At 38.4% G+C, this 22,096-nt stretch overlaps 1 protein-coding gene across 3 annotated transcripts in view; it reads right to left on the bottom strand.

Moving 5' to 3' along the window:
• The window catches only part of ITGBL1 (integrin subunit beta like 1), a 192,122-nt gene that overhangs the window by 99,564 nt on the left and 70,462 nt on the right, over positions 1–22,096 (bottom strand). For all 3 annotated transcript variants that reach the window (XM_081326533.1, XM_081326532.1, XM_081326534.1), the window contains 3 exons: positions 19,927–20,067; positions 15,695–15,835; positions 12,329–12,475 (listed from right to left, as the gene is read on the bottom strand). In XM_081326533.1, coding sequence (XP_081182659.1) covers positions 12,329–12,475; positions 15,695–15,835; positions 19,927–20,067 — 429 coding nt within the window. The remainder of the gene's footprint in view (positions 1–12,328; positions 12,476–15,694; positions 15,836–19,926; positions 20,068–22,096) is intronic.

The following is a 22,096-nucleotide window of genomic DNA, read 5'->3' as shown; positions in this document are numbered from 1 at the left end:
AATGAAAATATTTTTAAAAAGACCGACTTCTGGTTTTACTATTTCTTGCTCATACTCTGTAGAGTCATCCTTAAACATTGGTGTGTATTTTTCCCCCTTTTATATTGGTTTTCTGTTCTTGTTCATTTTTGCTCATCATTTTATACTTTTGAATAAAGAATGTGACTTAGAGCAACAGAAGAAGATTAAAGGCTTTAATATTTTAATTTTGCAACAACTTTGAATAGAATTGTGTCATGGTGTCATGAATGTTCTTTGAGCCCTGAAATATGCTGGAAATGAAGGCTGATTCATATATTATTATCTGAACAGCTTGAAGCTTCATAGTTATGTGCTCCACTTGTATCTTCTTCATTAACCTAAGGAAACTTATGATCTCTATGAAACTTTTTTCTAAAAAAAAACACTAGAAATTGATCAAGCATTAAGGTTTAAATCTCAGAAATTACAGAGAGAGTTCCTATCAAACTGTAATGAAATCATTTATGTAGAAACATAATTATTTCTTATTTCTCCTCTGTTTTATTCAGACTTCCCTTTGCTTCCCAGCCTCTTCAGTCTGACTTTCTAAAAGAAGCATTTAACACCAAAGTTAATTTTATATCAAAGTTAAAGTAAAGGTAAAGGTTCCCCCGCACATGCGTGCTAGTCGTTTCCGACTCTAGGGGGCGGTGCTCATCTCCGTTTCAAAGCTGAAGAGCCAGCGCTTGTCTGAGGACGTCTCCGTGGTCATGTGGCTGGCATGACTAGATGCCAAAGGCACACGGAACGCTGTTACCTTCCCACCGTAGTGGTCCCTATTTTTCTACTTGCATTTCTACATGCTTTTGAACTGCTAGGTTGGCAGAAGCTGGGACGAGTAACAGGCGCTCACTCTGCTACGCGGCACTCGGGATTCGACCCGCCAAACTGCCGACCTTCCGATCGACAAGTTCAGCATCCTAACCCACTGAGCCACCGTGTTAGATTGCTATATTATTTGTCTTCCCTAATTGAAACACACAACACTGAATAAACTTTCATGATTTGGTCAATGGTCACATTCAATTCCCCTTCATGGATTACTGCCTTGTCGTGGCGAAGGGGCTTGCGAAGGGACCTTGGAAGTCTTCGAGTCCAACCCCCTGCCTATGACAGGAGATCCTATACCATTCCAGACAGATGGCTGCCCAGTCTCTTCTTGAGAAACTCCACTTTCTGGAGGCAAGCCATTCCATTGATTGATTGTTCTGACTGTTGAGAGATTTCTCTTTAGTTCCAGTTTGGATCTCTCTGTAATGATCTTTTACCTGTTACTTCTTGTCCTGCCCTTAGTTGCTTTGGAAAATAAGTTGACCACCTCTTATCTGTGGCAGCCCTCAAGTACTGGAAGACTACTATCATATCACTCCTATGCCTTCTCTTTGTTACAGTGGATATATCTAATTACCTCACTCATTCATGGTATGGTTTAGCCTGCAGATCCCTTATCTTCTTTGTTGCTCTTCTCTGCACTCTTTCTAGGATCTCAAAATCTTTTTTGTATCATGGTGACCAGAATTGGATGCACTACTCCAAGCATGGTCTCACCAGTGCAAATGTCTGTGGAGATTCTCAGTCATCCAGGTCATTAGTGGACCAATTGTTTCCTTGACTTGAGAGCTGTTGGAGATCCAGCGGGTCCGAATCTGATTGAACACCACTAAAAACTTATTTGAAGTCTTACCTAGTGGCAATGGAAGCAGCAAAGCATGTTTACTTTTCCACTCTCATTGCGTCTGCAGATAACCACCCAGCTGCCTTGTTCAGAGTGACCCACTCCCTGTTTAATCAGGGACTGAGGGATGACCCCTTGCAAGGTAGGGCTGAGGAATTTGTACAGTATCTGCAGGATAAAATCACTCAGATCCGGACAGACTTGGACTCCGACTGGGCGGAATCCGGTGAAGTGGAGGGGGCAGGTCCCGAGGATACCATTTGGGGTGAGTTTGACCCTGTGACTCTGGATGATGTGGACAGGATCATGGGTAAACTGAGCACTACCACTTGTTTACTCGACCCATGCCCCTCCTGGTTGGTTTCGGCCACCTGGGAGGTGACAGGGAGCTGGCTCCAGGCAGTTGTCAATGCTTCTTTGATAGTGGGTGTCTTCCCCTCCACCTTGAAAGAGGCGGTGGTAAGGCCCCTCCTCAAGAAGCCTGGCCTGGACCCGGCCTTGTTGAATAACTATCGTCCTGTCTCCAACCTTCACTTTGTAGCGAAGGTTGATGAGAGTGTGGTGGCGCGTCAGTTCCCGCAATTCCTGGAGGAAGCGGACTATCTGGACCCGTACCAGTCCGGTTTCAGACCCGGTTACAGCACAGAAATGACATTAGTCGCACTGGTGGATGACCTCTGGTGGGCCCGAGACAGGGGTTGTTCCTCTGTCCTGGTCCTACTTGACCTCTCAGCGGCTTTTGATACCATCGACCATGGTATCCTGCTGTGACACCTTGGGGGGCTGGGAGTAGAAGGCACTGTTTTACAGTGGTTCTCCTCCTACTTCTCGGGCCATTCACAGTTTGTATTGGCAGGGGGACAGAGATCCACCCTGAGGCCCCTCACTTGTGGGGTGCCCCAGGGGTCGGTTCTCTCCCCCGTTTAACATCTATATGAAGCCGCTGGGTGAGATCATTCGCGGCTTTGGGGTGAGGAATCAGCCTTCCATCCTTCCGAGGTAGGTAAAATGAGGACCCAGATTGTTGGGGGCAATAAGCTGACTTTGTAATAATGCCGCTGGGGGGGGCGAAAGCCCTAATAAGCAGGCATATACATAGAATGAAGGCTATTGCTAAGTACATTGACTTGTGCTTTAAATTGTAAGCCGCCCTGAGTCTTCGGAGAAGGGCAGGATATAAATGGGATTAAAAAAAATATGTGGATGATACCCAGTTGTTCATCTCCACCCCAAACCAACCCAGTGATGCCCTTGATGTGATGTCCCAGTGCCTGGAGGCGGTACGGGTCTGGATGGGTAGGAACAGGCTCAGGCTCAACCCCTCCAAGACCGAGTGGCTGTGGATACCAGCATCTCGTGTTGTCCAACAAGTTCCATCTCTTTTAACGGGGGGAGGTATTGCCCCCCTCAGAAAGGGCTCGCAACTTGGGTGTCCTCCTTGATTCACGGCTCAACCTGGAAGATCATTTAATGGCCGTGACCAGGGGGGGCCTTCGCACTGGTTCACCTAGTGCACCAGTTGCGCCCCTTCTTGGACCGAGATGCCCTATGCATGGTTACTCATGCCCTTGTCACCTCTCATCTGGATTACTGCAATGCTCTTTACATGGGGCTGCCCTTGGAGAGCACCCAGAAGCTTCATCTGGTGCAAAATGCGGCCATGTGGGTGCTTATGGGAGTATCTCGGTACTCCCATGTTACACCACTCCTGCACAAGCTGCATTGGCTTTCGGTTGCTCTCCGAGTGCGTTTCAAGGTGCTGGTAATAACCTTTGAAGCCCTACATGGCTTAGGCCCAGGGTATTTGCGAGACCTCCTGCTGCCATTGTCAACCTCCCATCGCCCCATTTGCCCCCACAGAATCGGCCTCCTCAGGGTGCCATCTGCCAGGCAATGCCAGCTGGCAGCCCCCAGGGGGAGAGCCTTCTCTGTGGGTGCGACGACCCTTTGGAATGAACTACCTCTGGAGCTGCAGACGGCACCTGACCTTCGGTCCTTCCACTGTGACCTGAAGACTTGGTTGTTTCAACAAGCGGGTCTGGACTGACTACGTATTTTAATTAGGTTTTTACTGGGTTTTAAATTGTCATGTTATCAATTGTATCTACTAGTTTAATTCTTTTTAAATTTTCATTCTATGTTTGTTCTTTTTTAATTTTTATTGTTGTGAGCCGCCCTGAGTCCTTAGGGAGAAGGGCGGCATATAAATTTAAGTAAGTAAGTAAGTAAGTAAGTAAGTAAGTAAGTAAGTAAGTAAATAAATAAATAAATAAATAAATAAATAAATAAATAAATAAATAAATAAATAAATAAATAAATAGTTGTCTCAAAGGTGCTTTTTTCCCCTCAAAAGGCAACTGGATTGTTTTTTCCTTGAGGAAGAAGAACAAAACATTTCACTTTTCATCCAAGAAGCTTCATTAGTTGTGATGGTGGATTTGTGGGGGGGGGGGGAATGGAAGGGTAGGTACTGATAATTGAGATTGGATGGTGGGAGGATAGGTACTGACCAGATGGTGGGGAGGGGGACAGAAGGAGTGTATTTTTTGCACTCATCTGGTTGTTAGCACTCTCCCTGAGAAGTCTTGAGGCCACTTGAAGGTTTTTCTTTGCCCTCAGGTTCACCTGAATCAGGGTGCAATTGTTTGTGGAATCTTCTTGGAACTGCTGAAAGTGCTGCATTGTAGACTGGTGTCTTATCCCTCCCCCTCTACTGAGGGAGGGCTGCTCAGTGTTAACATAAATGGCCTCTTTTACCACTCTTTCAAACCAATGATCCTCTCTATTCAAAATGTGAAGTTTGCTGTCTTCCAAAGAATAACCTTTCTCTTTCAAATGCAAATGGACCGCTGAATCTATCCTGATGGGTTTGATCTCCTGTGTTGTGCTTGTGAAGTAGTTGTTTTATTTCACCAATGTACAGATGTGCATATGTCTCACTGCATTGTATTGCATATATCACATTGCTCAGTCTGTGTCTCAGTGTTTTATCCCTGGGGTAGACAAGCTTCTGGCTTAGTGTATTCTTGGGTTTAGTGTACATATATGTTGTGTTGGTTGAAAATTCTCCTGAGCTTTCAGATATTCCTGCAATGTACAGTATGGAGTTACAATATTGTTATGTTTGTTGTTCTTTTCTTTGTCTGTAATGGAGGAGCTCCGGCAGGATCTTTTTCAGGATTTGATGAAAGTCCAATTAGGATAACCACAATTTCCGAAGGATTCCAAGAATTCTCTCACAGTTGCTACTGTTGAGCCAGGTACCATTTATTTTATATCTGTGTATTTGATTTTTCTTGCCTATGTGTAATTAATTTTCTCACCACTGAATTGCATTTTGTTAGATAGGGCCCAGTGTTCAAGTCTGCCAAGGTCCTTCTGAATCTTGAGCCTATCATCTAAAGTGTTAGCTATTCCCCACCACTTAGTGTGGTCTGCAAAATTAATGAGTTGCCATCTTTAGTTCTCCTCATCTAGATCATTTATGAAGATGTTGAAGAGTACTGGGTCTAAGACAGAACCTTGAGGTATTCTGCAGCATGCTTCCTTCCAAATAAATGCAGTTCCATTGATGACTACCTACTAAGTACAGTTGGTCAGCTAGTTGCGCATCCATATGATGGTGGTACTCTCTATCCCACATTGTTCTATACCTTATCAAGAAGTAGGCTATGAACTATTTTGTCAAATTCCATACTGAAATCTAGGTAGACTATGTCCACATTTCCCTTATTCACTAATTTAATTCCTTTGTCAAAGAAGGAAATAAGTTTTGTCTGAAATAATCTGTTTTTGACACACCCATGTTGGCTTCTATTAATTGTCTTGTTCATTTCCAGATGTTCACAAATGAGTTGCTTGATTATCTTTTCTGGGACCTTCTCAGGTATGATGTCAAGCTGACTGGTCTGTAGTTTCCTGGATCTCTCCCCAACTTGCTTTTCCTTTTTGTAGACTGGAACCACATCAGCTTTTTTCCAGTCATCTGGTAGTTCCTCCATACTCCAGGAGCTCTGAAAGATTATGTTCAGTGGTTCTGAGATCATGTCTGCCAGCTCCTTCAGAACTCTGGAAAGTAATCCATCTGGTTCTGGAGATTTGAATTCGTCTAAAGTGGATAGGTATTGTTTTACCATTTTCTTGCCTATTTTGACTTGCATTCCTATTCTGTCTCCTATGGTGTTGCTTTTGTTTTTTCTTTTGCATGAAGTTGGATGGAAAGAATGAATTAAGCAACTCTGCTTTTTCTTTGTCACCTCCTTGCCATTTTCTCCCATTAGTGGACCAATTGTTTCCTTGACTTTTTTCTCATTTCTTACATGTTGAAATAAACTTTTAAAATTATTTTTGGCATTTCTGCAAGTCTTATTTCATTCTAAGCCTTATCTTTCCTGATTTCATCCTTGCAGATTCAGGCTATTTCCTGATATTCTGTTTTAGTTATATGTCTCTTTCCATTTTTTAAAACAGATTGTTCTGTTTTTTTCTCTGTTTGTCGAAGAGTTCACTTTGCAACCATGCTGGTTTCATCTCAGGTCTATTGTTTTTCTTTTTCTGTGGTATTGTGTTAAATTGGGAAAACATGATGACCAACATATTTATTCATCAGACATTATAATCAATAGCATCTCATGCTGGAATTGATAGTTGCAAAGATCAAAGAAAAACAGGAACAAATTATTAATACTCATGATGTACAGTAAATATATTTTAAATTTTGAGAGTCCATAGTCAAAGCCACCTTGATTTATTCAATACAGTACTCCTTCTATCATATAAAAACACTCTGTAGGTTGCCCCATAAATGGACCCTCATGGAGCAGCTGAGAAATGAACAGGAGAAATCAGGTTATATGTAAAACAGGTGACAAGTACATTATCAAATAATCACTGTAATGTAATAAAAACCCATTGTATTTGTTGAGACCTTTTGAGATAATCTGAAATCTTTTGACATGTGTAAATTCTTTCACTTAGTGGTGCTATTAAACTGATTGTTCCAAAATGCTTGCTTTGAGATCCACAATAGGATGTCCTGGGAGGTTGAAATGGTCTGACATTACTTTGTCCTTGTTTTGAGTCCTGATGTCAAACTCATCTTCATTCATTCTTTTTACACATTTGTTTCATTTGTTCCACACAGAATCCAGAAAGACATTTCATATCAGAGAAAAACCATGTGAAGGACCTTCTGAATTTATATGTGATGGTGTTATTGGTAAAGAGGAGGGAGCAAAGAAAGTATCTGAGTTAGTTGCAAGGTCACAGCTCACAAAAGATGTGCCCTTTAAAAACATTTGTTAGTCGGAAAAGCTCCTCCTGACTATTCCTGATGTTTAATTCATAAATGTTACAATAGACTACTCAGCCAACATGGTTCTTGTTACTCTTCGGATTGAATAAATCTTTGCATTTTTGCTAAAATTAATTCTGTATTCTGCCCTAGGCTCCTTGGAAAGACAAGGCAGCACATACAAAAATCAACACCATCTCTCCCAGCCTCTAAAAATGGTCACTGTGTATTAAATTCATCACATAAACATTTTTTGCACTGTACAAATCCATGATTCCTTAGCAATTTCCCTTAATTTTAATCCAAATTTAACAACAAAAATGTGAGAATATTTCAATCTCTCAGGATATTTGACTGGGTTTAAAGTGTCCATTCAAAGAAAGACTGCTTCTGAACTACAAATGATTAAAGATTCAATATTAATGTCTTGCACGTGAAGAAAATTGTGAATGCCCACTCTTAATAAAGAAATAATTTCTATTTCTATTTTCATTCCCTTTGAATCTGTCTGAAAATTTCCCATCTTTGTATGTGCCATAATTGCAACTCACCATTTATGCTGGTCTACAATAACTATAATAAAGATTTCACTGATGTTCAACATTACATGCTTTTGATTCTAACTTTAGTTGTTTTGTTACAGCGGTAATTCATAGTTATTCACCCTAAATTTTATATTTATTATTCTTTATGAATTATGCTGTTAATCTACTAATTTTCCATTATTATAATGTTATACTTAAATAGAACAAATTTGTAATTTCATATATATATGTTATTTTATTACATGAGATTTACACACAGTACATGTCAGGGACACAGTGCCTGACAAGCAACAGGGAAAAAGGCAGAACTACTTGTTTTTTGCATCCATCTTTACACAAGGGGGGGAAAAAGTCCAATCTATCAAAAACAGTACCGTAAAAAACAGATTACAAAAACACAAGTTAAAATAGGGAAGAAAATAGGGTGAGCACCTCTCCACCCTAGATGAGTTCAAATCACCAGGACCAGATGGATTACATCCCAAGGTTCTGAAGGAACTGGCAGATGTGATCTCAGAACCACTGAACTATATCTTTCAAAGATCCTGCAGCACTGGGGAACTACCAGAGGACTGGAAAAGTGCTGGTGTAGTTCCTTCTTCAAAAAAGGGGAAAAAATGGATCCAGGGAACTACAGACCTATCAGCTTGACCTCAATGCCTGGGAAGATTCTGGAAAAGAATCAAGCAAGGAATCAGCAAACACCTAGGGGCAAACAAAGTCATTACCAAAAGCCATCATGGGTTTGTCAAACACAGATCATGCCAGACAAATCTTATTGCATTCTTTGACCAGGTGACAATATTAGTGGACCAGAAGAATGCTGTGGATATAATTTACTTGGACTTCAGTAAGGCATTTGATAAAGTAGACCATAACCTACTACTTGATAAGATAGAAAAATGTGGGTTAGACAGCATCACCACCAGATGGATTCATAACAGGCTGACCGGCTGTACTCAGCATGTGGTCCTCAATGGAACTGTATCTACAGTACATGGAAGGAAATGTGTAGTGGGGTGCCCCGGGGCTCTGTTCTTGGCCTAGTGCTCTTCAACATCTTCATCAATGATTTGGATGAGGGCATAGATGGGGAACTCATCAAATTTACAGATGACACCAAGCTGGCAGGAATAGCCAACACTCCGGAAGATAGGCTTAAGATACAGAAGGATCTTGACAGACTTGAACATTGGGCGCTATCTAACAAAATGAAATTTAATGGTTAAAAAAGTAAGGTTCTACATTTAGGCAAGAAAAACTAAATGCACAGGTATAGTATAGGTGGTATCTTGCTCAATAGTAGCAACTGTGAGAGAGATTTTGGAGTCCTAGTGGACAATCACTTAAATATGAGCAGTGTGCTGCAGCTGCCAAAAAAAGCCAATACATTTCTAGGCTGCATTAAGAGAAGGTTAGAAACAGGATCATGAGAAGTGTTAATACCACTTTACAATGCGTTGGTAAGGCCACACTTGGAATACTGCATCCAGTCTTGGTCACCACAATGTAAAAAAGATGTTGAGACTCTAGAATGAGTACAGAGAAGAGCAACAAAGATGATTAGGGGACTGGAGGCTAAAACATATAAAGAACGGTTGTTGGAATTGGGTATGTCTAGTTTAATGAAGAGAAGGACTAGGGATGATGTGATAGCAGTGTTCCAATATCTCAGAGGATGCCACAAAGAAGAGGGAGTCAAGTTATTCTCCAAAGCACCTGAAGGCAGGACAAGAAGCAATGGATGGAAACTAATCAAAGAGAGAAGAACCTATAACTAAGGAGAAATTTCCTGACATTTAGAACAATTAATCAGTGGAACAACCTGCCTCCAGAAGTTGTGAATGCCCAAACACTGGAAGTTTTTAAGAAGAGACTGGACAACCATTTGTCTGAAATGGTACAGGTTTTCCTGCCTGAGTCAAGGGTTGGACTAGAAGACCTCCAAGGTCCCTTCCAATTCATTATTATTATTATTATTATTATTATTATTATTATTATTATTATTATTATTATTATTATTATTATTATTATTATTATTATTATTATTATTATTATTATTTATTATTATTATTATTATTATTATTATTATTATTATTATTATTATTATTATTATTATTATTATTATTATTATTACACTTTCTTAGTGAACTGTACCCCTGCATTAATAAAACTGAAATTACTAATTATGTTTATCATTGGCTACTATGGTAAAACATCAATAACCTAACTGCCAGGAGTAATTCATAATTACGAGTTCATTTGCCTATAAATTAAGAATGTTGCACTCCACTTTTCAAATATCGTCAACTTCTTAATAATTTGTGGAGAGAAACCTTGGTATTTTTAGTTCATACTGAGTTATGAAAAAAATGAATGATATCACCCTGATCTGTAAATGTAGAAACATGCACATGAAATCATTCTATCTGCAAACGTTTGGTTGCAAACCAACTAAGTCCCATGATCCCTATGCTACATGACTATAGTGGCTACAGATGATGATGGAAAAGGCAGAAAAAGAGTGATAATATTATAGGTACTGACCATAGCTATTAAAGGACCTAATTAGCATTCTCCATTTGTTCCAAGCGATGGGCGAATTTCTCGATGTGATAAGAATGGTAGTAACTGTGTGGATTTTAAAGGCAAAAGTGACCTTTTGTTATGAAAAAGAGAGTGGAATAAGGAAGCATATACATGTGACAGATGAGAAAGTTTCAGTACCTGGAAAACAGCCAATAGGTGAAATATTCTGCTGACTGATTGAGGGAATTACCAACAATGGACCAAAATTAAACTAACTTGCATAGTTATCTATGACAGGCATATGACAGCAGAGCATAGGTTTCAATGTCAAATAAGTAAAATAACTTAATGATGTCAACAAGTGAAGGAAGTAACAAGAAAAATAGAAGAAAGAGCTGAACAGAATAGGCAAATATTGAATATTGCATAAATTTCATGTGTGATCCAAATGTAGAAACAGAAATACTAAAACAACAGGTAAGATTCAAAAGTGTGAAAGGTATACTAGATCAAATAGCTAAGGTAAGATGGATAATAATGAAAACGTGTGTGTGTGTGTGTGTGTGTGTGTGTGTGTGTGTGTGTGTGTGTTTGGAGAAATTTTGCTTGTGCTCTGCTTGTTTAGTTAGGATCCAGCTCATACAAAATTAGAATAGCCCAAATTCTGAACTTGCTGCAATGGTTACTACCGTTATACTGTCAGCTTCTAGCCCCAGTAGGGTTATCTTTGAAGCCTTGCTTGGATATATTGCACAATATCTTACCAGAACTGAACTTTATGGTCTAGCCTGGCCAGGAAAAGACCTGTTTATGGAAACAATCTCCTTGAGAAGTATATGGTGACAGTCTCCTTTCTCTTGTAGTTACAAAGAGTCCCTATCCAATTGGCATTTTGTAAACAAGCCATAACAGTATTGTTTCATGACAATAAATATTATCTTATCTTATCTAATTATTTGATTCAGTAATAGGGAATCTATTAGGCTTTTCTTCAAATAGATATCCACACTGCTCATGGACTTTCCTTGTTGATTAGGACAGGCTATAGATATTATAAAATAAATATGTTCATGTACTGCAATCATTGTTAGCAAAACAATCATTGTTGAAAGAATGGTAATAGCCAATACATTGTAGATGCTTTAGATTGTAAGAGATTTCTCTTTAATCACATGGAAAGACCAAACAAAGTGCTCTTTTTTAAACAGCAAATCAAGGATCAATATCTGAAAACCAAATACAGAAGACGAACCCATAATTTGTTGGGTTTTTTTCAGAAGTTTCAAGGGGCATTCCAGAATTATCTTCTATTACATTGTAGAATTTACTTGCTTCCAATAAAGACCTCACCTTTAAAGAAACCTAAAGGCTTGGTTGCAAATCTCAGTGTCACTTTTCTAAAAGTTTAATATTGAAATTATAATGTTATAACTTCTGTAAGAAATGCAGGCACTACTTTTCGCTATTTATAAAATATGCAAATTTCCACATTTAACATTTTGTTGTAACCCATAACACTAGAATGATCAAGCGAAATTATTTTTCTTTAGTTAATTTCTTTAGCACATATAGTGAAGATGGCAATGTTGCTCACTATCCAGTGTATGTTAATACTTCCTCACGTGTTGCTATCAACTTTTAGGACTGATGTTTCCTGAATATTTATTACTTAAAATATTCTGTCACCCCCAAGTGGGCAAGACTGCACCACTATCACCAACCCACAAACATAATAACAAGCAAAACATCAGGTCAGCACATAGTTGTTGCAGATATAATGCATAGTACATTATCATTAGAAAATATGAATAAGAAAAAGAAATTCTTAATACCTTTAAAACTAAGCATATTCACTCCCTACTGAATGCTAATAGCATACTACTTTCACAAGTTACATGATGCAGCAGCATGAAGGATGACCTGAATCATGAAACAATCATGACGATTTTTGAGCATCAGGTTTACTGAATTAGAACTTTTGAGGTCCCAAGCCACCTGCTGATCCTTGCCACTTAAAGTAGCAGGCCAGGGAGGAAAATGAGCAGGTGGCAAAGTGTACATGATGGATTGCTCATCAAGCAAATCTGTGCCTCATTGTTCTGCTTCATTTGTTTTCCAGATAACATTAAGCAAGCAACCAGCAGTGCTGGGGAGCTGCTTTGATCTAAAACAAATATTTGACTGTAAACTAATGCACATGCTTGGTGAAACTAAACTGCTTCCACAAATGAACTATGGTCATCCAGGAAAATCCAAGTAACCTACCTTTGCCAGAACATGGAAGATGTGAATCTCCTTGGCATTTCCTAAGGCTCTCTTCAGGTGAAATAGGACAAGAAATTGGATGTTCACACTTTTTCCCTGTCCATCCTGTCTTACAGTCGCATCGTCCACAGTTACACTGGCCATGACCTTAATAGCAAAACAAATATACATATTTCATCTCCATACGGTAGCCTAAAATTTTGGAGCTCCTGCTTAAATGAGTCAGTGGAATTAAGGCTACCTACTGTACCTGCTTGCTACTGTTCATGTTTTCATATTTTGTTTATCCAATTTCTGTGGACATTGTATCATACTTGTAACTTCCTTCAATGGTCTTTTATATTTTTTCTTCTGGACCAAGGAGACTTTGGGAGCACATATATATTGCCATATCTTTGCACATAGCCCGACTTCTCAAACATCCTTCCTCGAGCACTTATTTAACTTTTTAAAATCTTTTTCATTTCAGAGCAACTGTGGTACAGCAGTAGGATAGCAACCAAAATTCTGTCACAGTTCCAATGTACCAAACCAAAGATCAGAGAGAACCATTTAAGTCTTTCATATGTAAATAACTCATTACCCAATAGAAGGCAATATCTGTAGCTCAGGGTTGAACTGTGTAGTTCTTGGTATCTTCTGAGTTTGATTGTTTGTTTGTAGACCTTTCATTATCCAGGAATTTCAATGAGTAGTGTAACACCTGCAAACAGCCAAGCTCAGAAAGCACTGGGAACTCCATAAAACCTTTGTCCAGCAAACCAAGCAGAAAGATTCTGTGTTCTTATTTAAGCTACGGTGATTTAAGGTCTATTTTTTAAAAAAGAAATGGTGGTTACCAAAGTAGCATGCTTCCCTAAAATTACAATGACACAGTTTAGAGACCTAGCCAAGACTAGGATAGATAAAAAGTAGGCAATTTGGTGTCCTCCAGATGAGGAATTTTTAATGTACCTACATATTAATGTAAAAACAAAACCCAACCTTGAATCTCCTGATACAAAATTACATTCATCTGCATTCAGATAAACTCCCCCCACCGTGTGTGTCTGTTTGTGTCCTTAATCTCTTATGGAACTCCATCAAGTTCTTGTGGATGAAATATTTGAAAACCATCTCCATCCTCCTAGCTGCACTAGTGGGGGGCTGATATTCTGAAACAAATGGAAGGCAAAGTTTTGTATCATTCAAACTTAGAAATTTCCTTAAAAGCTTCCTGGGAAATTTGTGTACTCTGCTGGAGTTTCCTGATGCAAAAAAGCATGATATATATGTAGAAAATAATAAAATGAAATAAATGAATCACCACCTATCACATTCCTAACGTGTATAGAATGATAAAAATTTACATAACTTTTCTTCATAGGAAATTGGGGTATAGGAAACTGCATTATAGCCATCTTTTATTTTTTTTCTAATCCTGAGAATGTATGAGAGAGAGAGAGAGGGAGAGAGAGAGAGAGAGATTATTAGAAGGAAGTTTATTTCTTCCCAGCAAGAGATTTTGGTAAAAAGGGACGTGGTGGCTCAGTGGGTTAGGACGCTGAGCTTGTCGATCAGAAGGTCCGCAGTTTGACGGGTCGAATCCCGAGTGCTGCGTAGCAGAGTGAGCGCTTGTTACTCGTCCCAGCTTCTGCCAACCTAGCAGTTCGAAAGCACATAAAAATGCAAATAGAAAAATAGGGACCACTATGGTGGGAAGGTAACAGCGTTCCGTGCGCCTTTGGCATCTAGTCATGCTGGCCACATGACCACGGAGACGTCCTCGGACAAGCGCTGGTTCTTCGGCTTTGAAACTGAGATGAGCACCAGCCCCTAGAGTTGGAAACGACTAGCATGCATGTGCGGGGGAACCTTTACCTTACTTTACCTAGAGATTTTGGTAGGATCTCTATAATAATATCTGCTATTTAAATCTGGTCTGAAGAAGACAACAATCAGCAATTTGGAGTGAAATGAAATATTGAGAGTATGGGAATCTCCAATGGAAACTCTACCAGGTAAAATTGAACAATAGGGTTTCCAGATTTTCAGTATAAAATCTTTAAATTAACCCCAAGTGTTTCATCTAATTCTAGGCAGGCTCTTAGATTTACAAACTGGTTTATTACAATTTCCAGGTGGTTAATTTGAATACATTCTTGCAGACTTTATTTCCTCCTTAGGTTTTTTCTTCATAATTGATGAAAGGTTTTCACCTGACAGGCACTGACTCAGCTTGTTCTAAGCCAAAATAATCTCATCTATCTACCTCCTTCTGATTCTTCAATTGCTCCATTGGTGCTTGGCTGACATGAATGCAATCAATATGGGTTGTTAAGGATGTTAGAGAGCCAGTTTTGTATAGGTAGAAGTGATGGACTAGAAACTGAGCACCTCTGAGTCTTTTCCCCAGCTGAGTGACTTTGAACCAGTTGCCCTGTCTCAGCTCATCCCATCCAATAGGGCTCCTGTGGGAAGGGAGCATTTCGTCTGCAACTCTGAGTTATACAAAATAAAGGTGGGTAATAAATGTTTGTTCACTATTTTGGACATAAAGGAGGAAACATTGCAAGATACTAGACTCCATACTTTGGGATTTTGTATTAAACACCTCAATGTATCTGCATATTTTATTTATTTTTCCAAATAATATAGCTGCCTGTCTCAAAAAACAAGGGATTCTCAGCAGTTGTTCAGCTTTGAAGCTATAACTGCTAGATGTAGTAATTTTGGGTCCTTGGTACTCTCTGAGCTTGGTTGTTTTCTTACAAATGTTTCATTACCTGAATGAACATAAAACTGATGATGATACTTATTGGGTAATGAAATGTCTTCAAGAAAACAACCAAGCTCAGAAAGAACCAAGGAGCCTACACATCAATTCTGAGCTACAAATATTATCATTTATTGGTACTAGTCTGATCATTCAGGAGGATATGAGTTCATATGGCAAAATACAGATCCAAAACATCAGATCACTTTCTGAAATTCTTGTGGAGTGGGATCATTTTGTTCCTCCAGATCAGGCATGTCAAACTCGCGATGTCATGTGACATTGTGCGACATATCGCAACTTTTTCCCCATTGCTGGCAATGGGGTGGGCGTGGTTTTAGTATGATGCATCCTGCCTGTGGGCCCGCAATTTGACATGCCTGCTCCAGATGAAAGGGACAAAGGCAGGAAATGACAGAATGTGGGATTGTATCATCATGCAATCCTATCTATTTGTATCTTAAGTCAGGACACAAGTTTATAATTCTGGCATAAATAGGATTTTAACAATGTATGTTATTATTTGGGCTCTGTATTATTAGAGTTTCTATTGTAAAGCATCTTAAATCTTTCATTGAGATCACATTAAGTCCTTGAATTATTTTCTTCACCTGAACAGAAATCATCTGAGTATCGATCATAGGCTGCCTTGCAGTTTCGTTCATCACATTCGCAGGTGTCTCCATGAATATCTCCCCAATCTCCAGTTGGGTCAACATCATGACATATGCATTCTCCACATACACATGTTCCTACAATAGTAAAAGTTGATATTAAACAGAATGGGTGTGCACATTGAATCAGAGCCACTATCATTCCTCTTGTCTGGTCTTCAAACAACATGTCTTTCTACTCCTGCCATTATCAAAGAAAAGCCTTTTACACAAAATGCTGCTAAGTTAACAGAATAACAGAAAAAAAGCATTGAAGGGAACCTTGGAGGTCCAGTCCAACCCCTATACCATTTCAGACAGTTCTTAAAAACCTCTGGTGTTGGAGCACCCACAACTTCACTAATTTATTGCTCTTACAGTTAGAAATTTTCTCCTTAGTTCTATGTTGGTTCTCTCCTTATTTTCCATCCATTGCTTCTTGTCCTGCCATCAGGTGCTTTGAGAATAGGTTGGTCCCCCTCTTCTTTGTGGCAGCCCCTCAGATATTGGAACACTGCTATTATATCACCCCTAGTCCTTCTTTGCATTAAACTAAACATACCTAATTCCTGCAACTGTTCTTCATATGTTTTAGCCTCCAATCCCCTAAGCATCTTTGTTGCTCTTCTCTGCACTCTTTCTAGAGTCTCAACATCTTTTTTATATTGTGGTGACCAAAACTTGATGCAATATTCCAAGTGTAGTCTTACCAAGGCATTATAAAGTGATACTGGTACTAACACTTCATGTGATCTTGTTTCTAACCCTCTGTTAATGCAGCCTAGCACTGTGTTGGCTTTTTTGGCAGCTGCAGCACACTGCTGGCTCATATTTAAATGATTGTCTACTAGGACTCCAAGATCCCTTTCACAATTACTATTACTATACCTGTGCATGTAGAACTTTACTTTTCTCATCAATGAAAAAGCCTATCTTCTGGACTATTCCTGCCAGCTTGGTGATGTCTGCAAATTTGATGAGTTCCCCCTCTATCCTCTCATCTAAATCATTGATGAAGATATTGAAAAATATTGGGCTTAAGACAGAACTTTGGAGTACTCCACTACATACTTCCCTTCATGTAGATGCAGTTTCATTAAGGACTACACTTTGAGTGCAATTGGTCAGCCAGTTACAAATCATCTGGTGGTGATGCTGTTTAACCCACATTATTCTATTCTATTCTATTCTATTCTATTCTATTCTATTCTATTCTATTCTATTCTATTCTATTCTATTCTATTCTATTCTATTCTATTCTATTCTATTCTATTCTATTCTATTCTATTCTATTCTATTTGCAAGCCTCTGTTACACTTTTCTGTAATACCCTAAACTACAGTGAGTTTAATTTCTTGGATCAATAAAGATGGGGAACGGATGACATGTAAACAGAGGCTCTTTTCTTATGCTTCCTCCCAGCCGTAGGCAGTTTCCAGTCACCGAGAGAGATTGGGACTTCAAAGGCATTTTATTTTCTGCATTGCTGCACTTTTTATTATGAAACATGCTAGTTAGAATGTATTTGTTTTTTCTAACCCAAAATGGCTGTACTAGCTTTGTGTGCCACTCAACATCATATGAGTGCAAAATCCCTATTGAGAAACCTAAGATCTGAGATGCATACATAACACTACCAGCATGAAAACTAGGAATGTTTAGCTCAATGTATATTTGATTTGACCAGGTATGCATGTTAGTAATTACTACTGATTGCATGAAAACAAGGAAAGTTGAATATAAGTTGTCAATAATGCTTGTATTCATAGTTTTCATTCAGGAGCTTGAGGAAGCACTTCTTCCTCTTGTGTTTCCCCACACCAACCATGAGGTTCCTTGAGCCAAGAGACAATAAATAGCTCAAAGTTTCCCACTGAGCTTCACCCAACCTATCCTCATCAAAGAATTCACCATCACCCATATCGAAGAATGCAGAGATGCCATCATGTGAACAAAGTACATGCTAATGACATCCAAAATGTAAATATGGGAAATGTCAGGATATATGTCAGATGATTAAGTATGTACATAGAAATCACTGCCCCTGCCATAATTATCTTTGAGTCAGTCCATACATTTAAACATTTGATTATTTGGGTATTTCTTCCAATGATACTCCTTTCTTCTAGCACACTTTCTGATCTTATGTGGTTAACTATAGCTTTAAAAAAATCATACACAATATTTTTAAAGTATTGCTTTCAATGAAATCATGTCACTAAATAGACAAATAATTCATTTACAAAACTGATGTTACAATCTAGTACACAGGTCTGCAACCCGCGGCTCTGGAGCCGCATGCGGCTCTTTCAGCCTTCTCCTGCGGCTCCCAGTCGTCTGCCATGTGCAGTCCAAAAAAAAAGGTGGGACTAAAAAAGTTCAACCAATCAATTCAAATATGTAGGGTAGGTGCATATCTCGCCTTGGCTCCACTCTTCAGTCAAACCCTGTTCTGCGCATACGCGCATGTGTGCGCATATGCACACATTTTTTGTGGCTCCCAGTTTTTCCTTTTGGGAGGGAACCGGTTCCGAGTGGCTCTTTCACTGTTTCAGGTTGCTGACCCCTGATCTAGTACATAGTTTCTAGAAGTACTGTATGTGTTTTCAATATTTTAGTTGGGGCTTTTAGATTGCTATATAATTAAAACGAGAAGGTTTTATAAATGTTCTCAAGATAATTAGATGCTCTTCATTTGGCAGAGTTTTGTCAATAAAGATGTAGTAAAGAGATGAATTTTGATATTTGCACTTTTGCTTTAATATAATAGGTTTAGACTGTAGACAGAGAAACAATTGATATTTTAAATATTTCCTTAGTGAAAACAAACATTGTCACAGTTTAGAAATATACAGTACATCCATTTATGATTATTTTTTCTATCAAACTAAAATTATTTGAATGAAAATGAAATAATAAATTAGTGGTCAAAATTAACATGTACATGCAAAGGATTTAGACACAATTTTTATTTTGAGCAAAATATGATGAGGGCTAACTATTTCATAATGGAGTATTGCCTGTAAGGTCTTCTGAGTTGATTCTGTTATGAAATCAACAATCCTGAGAACCGTTTCTCAGGATGGCAGTCAATGCTTAATTTTTTTTCTTTTAATCCCATTTATATCCCACCCTTCTCCGAAGACACAGGGCGGCTTACAATTTAAAGCACAAATCAATGTGCTTAGCAATAGCCTTCATTCTATGTATATGACTGCTTATTAGGGCTTTCGCCCCCCCCCCAAGCGGCATTATTAAAAAGTCAGCTTATTGCCCCCAACAATCTGGGTCCTCATTTTACCTACCTCAGAAGGATGGAAGGCTGAGTCAACCTTGAGCCTGGTGGGATGCGAACCTGCACTAATTGCAGGCAGCTAGTGTTACTTAAGGAGGCATTAGCCCACTGCTCCACCATTCACAGTATGGTGAATCAACACATTCACAGTATTTAGAGGCTAAATCCTCTCCATTGGTGAAATATCAGAAATAAAATGTCTCCGTTGAGTCAACCAAGATATTAAAATCTCCTATTGGCCAATTCTCTTTAATAAAATTTTAAAAATAAGTTTTTAAAAAGTGGGTTGGATCTAGAGCAGACTTACCTAAATCATTGGATATGAGATGGGTGGCAAATAAATTTAATGGATGGATGGATGGATGGATGGATGGATGGATGGATGGATGGATGGATAGATAGATAGATAGATAGATAGATAGATAGATAGATAGATAGATAGATAGATAGACAGACAAGTCATGACTAATGTAAACCGTATCGATTTCAAGAAATCTATTTTAAATATTGCTAAATTTGCATCCAGTGTACATTTAATAGCATCATCTAATTACCAACTTGACAGCAAGAATTCATATGTCTGCACACACAGACACATACACTGCAAATTCAGCAAATAATGCTTCCCTATGAAGAAAGATTATTTGGTACTTTAGTCAGCAGTGAAGGGTCTTATAAATCTCACTGTTAGGGACATTGTACAGATCTATTTGTATGCACAAAATAAAAATAATGTTTCATGTAACATAGAGGGTAGAGGTTGGAGAAAGCCCAAGATGTGCCTGATCATAACACCACATCACAACCTAGAAGCAATACTGCAACCAGGACAATTGATCTTCAATTAAAATACAGTATCACCTAGCTTAGATGATAACCAAGGTGAACAACAAACCTCTGTTGCTGCAGATTTTGCCATTTGGAGAGGTACACTTCTTCTTGATCTCCCAGGGGGCGATGTCACATTGGAGCTCACATTTATCGCCATGCCAACCAGCCTCGCAGTAACAGTTTCCACAGTAACACATGCCATGGCCTTATCCCAAAACAAAATGTTGACAGTGAAGAGTTTCTTCCAGAAACATAAACTATTCAGTTCATTTTTGAAAACTTGAAGTTTTAAGCTTAGATGTTTGATCAATAGGTGTCATGAAAATATGTCTAATGGGAGTCAGATTTTTCTCAAAAATCATAATCATAAATCATAAAATATAACAAGATTAGAACAATCATGGCCCTTGTATAGTAAATCACAACTTTATACGTATTGGAACATTTACATTTTTCTTTATACAGTCTTCATTTCTGCACCTTTCACTACTTATGATGTCTCCATTTTTTATCAACTCCCTCCATTTGGGGAATTATTCTAGATTAGACTGAGTGTTACGTTTTACCAATGAAGGAGAATATTTGTCGCTCAGGGTTGAAAGTCCTTGGTGCTCTCTTAGCTTGGTTGTTTTCTTGCAGACGTTTCATTATCCTAACTTGGTAACATCATCGGTGCTAATAAGGAGTGCTGTTGGCTCATGTTTTAGTTTTAAAAGATCAGAATCTTTTAAACATGTCTGGTCTTTCATGTGAATATGAATTTATGAACATCAACATCAATTTGAGTTTTGAGAGGCAGTGAGGCATAGTGTTTAAGGCTCCAGGCTAGAAACCAGGTAACTGTGAGTACTAATCCCACCTTAGGTGTGAATGCTGGCTGGGTGACAGGCTAGTTGCTCTCTCAGCCCCAACATCAGACTCAAGCAACAAGCTGGTTGGTCAATTCTTATTGCAATCAATGGATCAATATTTGGTTGATAAGAAAAAAGAAAACCTTACTAGAAGAAAAAATCTTATTTGAGTGTAGAACCATTCCTATATTGATGCAACCATAAGGTGACATATGCCAGAGTAATGACTGCAATCTTGTATCTAAAATCTGTTTTGAAATAAGCTCAGTGCTTACTAACTTGAGGTACCACCACAACACAACAGTTTACCACTCTTCTTCAGGAATTTTTTGGGATTTCTCAATCTAGACTGCAGGGATGATATTTCTGGTGATCTCCTATCCAAATATTAAGTCCAGTTCTGCTTTGGTCTTTATAATCAGGGCCAAATTCTGATTGGTGTTGTATAAGTTCCATTTACTTATTGATCCAAGAGAAGTTATTTCTAGATTGATATGTATACGATTACACTAGATTTGACTTTGTGACCCCAGGTTTAATAAGTTTAATTACTCAACACCTGGAAATGAGAAAAACTGAAACTAATTTACATTATGCCCTATATCAATATAAACATAACAATTGCTGTCATTTGTCACTCTGATCTGTCAAAACACAACTCTCACTGGAGTTCTTTTGTGATGAATGTCATATTGGGCAGTTTTCTGATGGCATTCAGAGCCAGAGAGAATGATTGCAGAAAAGGAGCAGATAAAAACGTTGTTGCAAATTTATTAGTATTATTTCAATGATCCAAATAAAAAGTCAGCAATCAAAAATAAAGATAAAATAAAATCATAAAAATATTACAGTGAAAACATTATCATCAAACAGTTGGTGTCAAGTGCCAAGGAAATCAAGAGATTCAGACAGTTCAACTAGATATTAAGCATAATGATTTCCTTCTTTTTAAAGCATAGTAAGGAACAAACCACTTAGTGTTTCAAGGTTGGAAAAGAGATGCTTTTTGCTTTCAATTCTGTACTAATCAAAATTGCTATGCCACCTTATGATATTACTCAGAGAGGCATTATATTGAAAGATGTAATAATGATCTATCCAAGTCTCTTGTAGAAAAAAAATATTGAATGGGACAGATACTTAAAAATGGGATGACCACCCTGTTATATTCTATGAAAAGGATGTCAGTTTGGGTTATTTCAATTAGCAATGTTTTTCAATGGGATTATGTAATTTCTTTGGGGTTGACAGTATCCCTCTTTTGAAGACAAAGATTATCTCTTATCCCTCTTGAATTAAAGTGACCAAATGCTTGATGGTATTCAGATCTCTAAGATTTTGTGGAGAGAAGTATAGGGATTTTAACATGCCAAGGGCAGGCAT

Source organism: Vipera berus (assembly GCF_964194415.1).
Source record: "Vipera berus genome assembly, chromosome: 4".
NCBI classification, from domain to species: Eukaryota; Metazoa; Chordata; class Lepidosauria; order Squamata; family Viperidae; genus Vipera; species Vipera berus.
Note: the sequence above shows the minus strand (reverse complement) of the source record. Positions and strands in the feature narration are given on the sequence as shown.